The following is a 3,155-nucleotide window of genomic DNA, read 5'->3' as shown; positions in this document are numbered from 1 at the left end:
TACAATGTATAACTTTCAATTTATTATATTGATTATGTTTATATTGATTATATTGATTATGTTTATATTGTGAAACCAATGAACTAAATTTGTAAGTGGTGTCACTGTCACATTCAATTCCCACATATAATATAACACAAATTAAATCACTTATCACGTTCATAATAGTTGTACACTTGCACTAATATACAGTATACTGGATTTTGACTTTTTTTTTCTTTTATTCAAATCAAGTACTAATTAATGAATTAATTTATGTATTTTGCAGATTTAAAAATGGGAAAAACTGACCCAAAAAGTGATACGGTTGTTGGAAGTACTTCTTCTCCAAGTGCAGCCATTCCCGCTGCTATTGACGATGGTCTTTCTGGTGGAACATCACAAAGTCCAGCTCCCCCACCGTTGCCTGCCTCAAATCCTTCATCGGAAACACAGACCGAAGCTGCTGGAACTACTGGCGAGCCTCCAAAAGAGGTAAAACGTAAACCCAGTAGGGCACCTAGTAGTGTTTGGGCTCACTTTTCTAAAACTTCTCCTAATGAAGCCTGCTGTAACTATTGTAAAAAAAAATATGCATGCAATAGTTCTAGTCATGGTACAACAAACTTGCATAAACATTTAAGGATTTGTACTAAAAATCCTCAAAAGCAAGTTGAAAAGGGGGCAGAAAACTATTGCACTTGGGAGCCAATTTGAGGATGACCCTAATGCAGTTACTATGAAGCTTGTTGATTTTAATCAAGAGGAAACTCGTCTTGCTCTTGCAAATATGATAATTGTTGATGAACTTCCTTTTAAATTTGTTGAGGTTCAAGGCTTTAGACACTTTATGAGTAAAGCACAACCTAGGTTTAAGGTTCCCTCCCGTTGGACAATTGCTAGAGACTGTATGGCTTTGTTTAGATATGAGAAAGAGAAGTTGAGAAATTTGTTATCTGAAAATCGCCAAATGATTTCCCTAACTACTGATACTTGGACCTCAATTCAGAATTTGAATTATATGTGTGTGACTGCGCATTATATTGATGAGTCTTGGACATTGCATAAAAAAATTTTGAATTTTGGTCTTATTACTGATCATAAGGGTGAGACTATAGGGAGAGCCTTAGAACAGTGCTTGCAAGAGTGGGGTATTAGAAGAATATGTTGTGTAACTGTTGACAATGCTAGTGCTAATGGTGTTGCAATTTCATATTTACTTAGAGGCATGGGAGATTGGAATGGGTCAACATTGTTAAATGGGGAGTTCATGCATATGAGATGTTGTGCTCACATTTTAAATCTAATTGTCGGTGATGGTATGAAAGAGATTGATAGCTCAATAACTAAAATCAGAATTGCATGCAAGTTTGTTAGGTCATCTCCTGCTAGGATGCAAGCTTTTAAAAGGTGTGTTCAAGAGGCTAATATAACTTGTAAGGCTAGTGTAGTGTTAGATGTGCCTACTAGGTGGAACTCTACCTATTTGATGCTAGAGGCTGCTGAGAAATTTGAATCGGCTTTTAGTCGGCTTAGTTATCAAGACTCATTTTATTTGTTGGCGCTTGAGTCTAAAGGCGGACCACCTGATGCTAATGATTGGAAAAGGGCACGTGTGTTTGTGAAATTCTTGAAAATATTTTATGATGCAACTCTTACTTTGTCTGGTTCTTTGAATGTTACATGTAATAATTTTTTCAATAAGCTGTGTGACATTCAAAAAACTTTGAATAAGTGGAGAAAGAGTAATGATGTTGGTTTGCAAAAGATGGCGACACAAATGAAAGTGAAACTAGACAAATATTGGGAGGGTGATGGCATAAATTACTTTCTCTTTGTGGCTGTTTTTCTTGATCCTCGTTACAAGTATGAGTATGTTGAATTTTGTCTTAATCGGGTGTATGGGTTGAATCAAGCCAAAGATATGTTGAAAAAATTGAAGGATATCATTCATAAGTTGTTTGAGTATTACTCCATGATGTATCCCCTTCCGGATGGTAGTTCTTCTGGTAGTTTTAATTCTAGCATTGCCTCTCATGATCATGGGGTTGGTGGTGAAAATGCAAATGAGGAGGAAGATGGCTTTGAAGATGAGTTTAGATTGAGGGTTAAAAAAAAGCAAGGTGAGGTCAAAAGGAATGAATTGGAAAGATACATGGAAGATGATGTGGAGGATAACATTCCCGGTTTTGATATTTTGCGTTGGTGGAAATTGAAATCAATGAAGTATTATGCTCTTGCTCACATGGCTAGGGATTTGTTTGCTATTCCCGTCTCTACTGTGTCTTCTGAGTCGGCATTTAGTACAAGTGGTCGTGTGCTTGACCAATTTAGAAGCTCATTAAGTCCTTCTACTGTTGAGTCTCTAATTTGCTCACAAAATTGGTTGAAGACTCAAGAGAAGATGTATGACTTAAAGCAAGAACTTGAGGACCAAGAAAAACTTGAATTAGGTAACTATTTTTAAATTGTATTTCTTTAAATTATTATGTAATTGTTGTTATCGTTGAGTCTCTAATAATAATTTAATTACTATTAATGTAGAGCTCTCAGCTTTAACAATATCTAATCAAGCCATTGGAGTTGATGTTGTTTACAACAATTTGAGGTTAACATTTTTATTTACTGTTATTTGTTGAATTTCTTTTAATTAATCAATTTTATATGTTGACATTAGCTAATTATATGCTGATTTTTTGAAGGTCACAACTTCTCTCTTGAATATGCTTGGTTGATGGAGTGAAGAATTATGGAGTGAAGACTTTGAAAAACAAATATTTCTATTGCACTTTTTTATTGAGCTTCTAATGTTTAGATTTTATTGTGTTTCGGTTTTAGCTTTTTTTAAAGATTATTCACTAGACTTTTGTATTTAACTTCTAATATTTTTATTGCACTTTTATATTTTCATTAGACAAGATTATTCACTATTAATATGTTTGGATTTTGATGAGTTTAGTTTTTAATGTCTTTGGTGTTTAATATGTTTGCATTATTTTTGTTGATGTTACATGTTTATTGTATTTGTTGAATTTTTAATTTTTAACATAAAAATTTGCCAATTTTTTTTTAATTTCAAAGTTATCGGGTACCCGCTACCCGAACCGAACCAACCCACTCTTAATCGGTTTGGTTTGGTTCGGGTACAAGCATTAAAAAACGCAAATCCGAACCAA

General features: G+C 34.1%; 1 protein-coding gene across 1 annotated transcript; it reads left to right on the top strand.

Annotated features, from left to right (window-relative positions):
* The first annotated feature begins 276 nt into the window (after positions 1–276).
* LOC148562803 (uncharacterized) lies at positions 277–2,700 on the top strand. Its single transcript, XM_088489874.1, has 4 exons — positions 277–474; positions 2,372–2,432; positions 2,524–2,587; positions 2,682–2,700. The coding sequence occupies exons 1-4, from the start codon at positions 277–279 to the stop codon at positions 2,698–2,700; spliced, it is 342 nt and encodes a 113-aa protein (XP_088346000.1).
* Positions 2,701–3,155: the final 455 nt, after the last annotated feature.

This window comes from Arachis ipaensis, chromosome B6, assembly GCF_059453495.1.
Source record: "Arachis ipaensis isolate K30076 ecotype BB chromosome B6, ASM5945349v1, whole genome shotgun sequence".
Taxonomy (NCBI): domain Eukaryota; kingdom Viridiplantae; phylum Streptophyta; class Magnoliopsida; order Fabales; family Fabaceae; genus Arachis; species Arachis ipaensis.
This window is presented reverse-complemented; position numbering and strand designations above follow the sequence as displayed.

Bases quoted from the DNA above. Each gene is read 5' to 3' on its own strand.
- LOC148562803 (XM_088489874.1), top strand. From the start codon at position 277: ATGGGAAAAACTGACCCAAAAAGTGATACGGTTGTTGGAAGTACTTCT. The intron at 475-2,371 runs GTAAAACGTAAA...AATTGGTTGAAG, and splicing joins CTGGCGAGCCTCCAAAAGAG to ACTCAAGAGAAGATGTATGA. The intron at 2,433-2,523 runs GTAACTATTTTT...CTATTAATGTAG, and splicing joins CCAAGAAAAACTTGAATTAG to AGCTCTCAGCTTTAACAATA.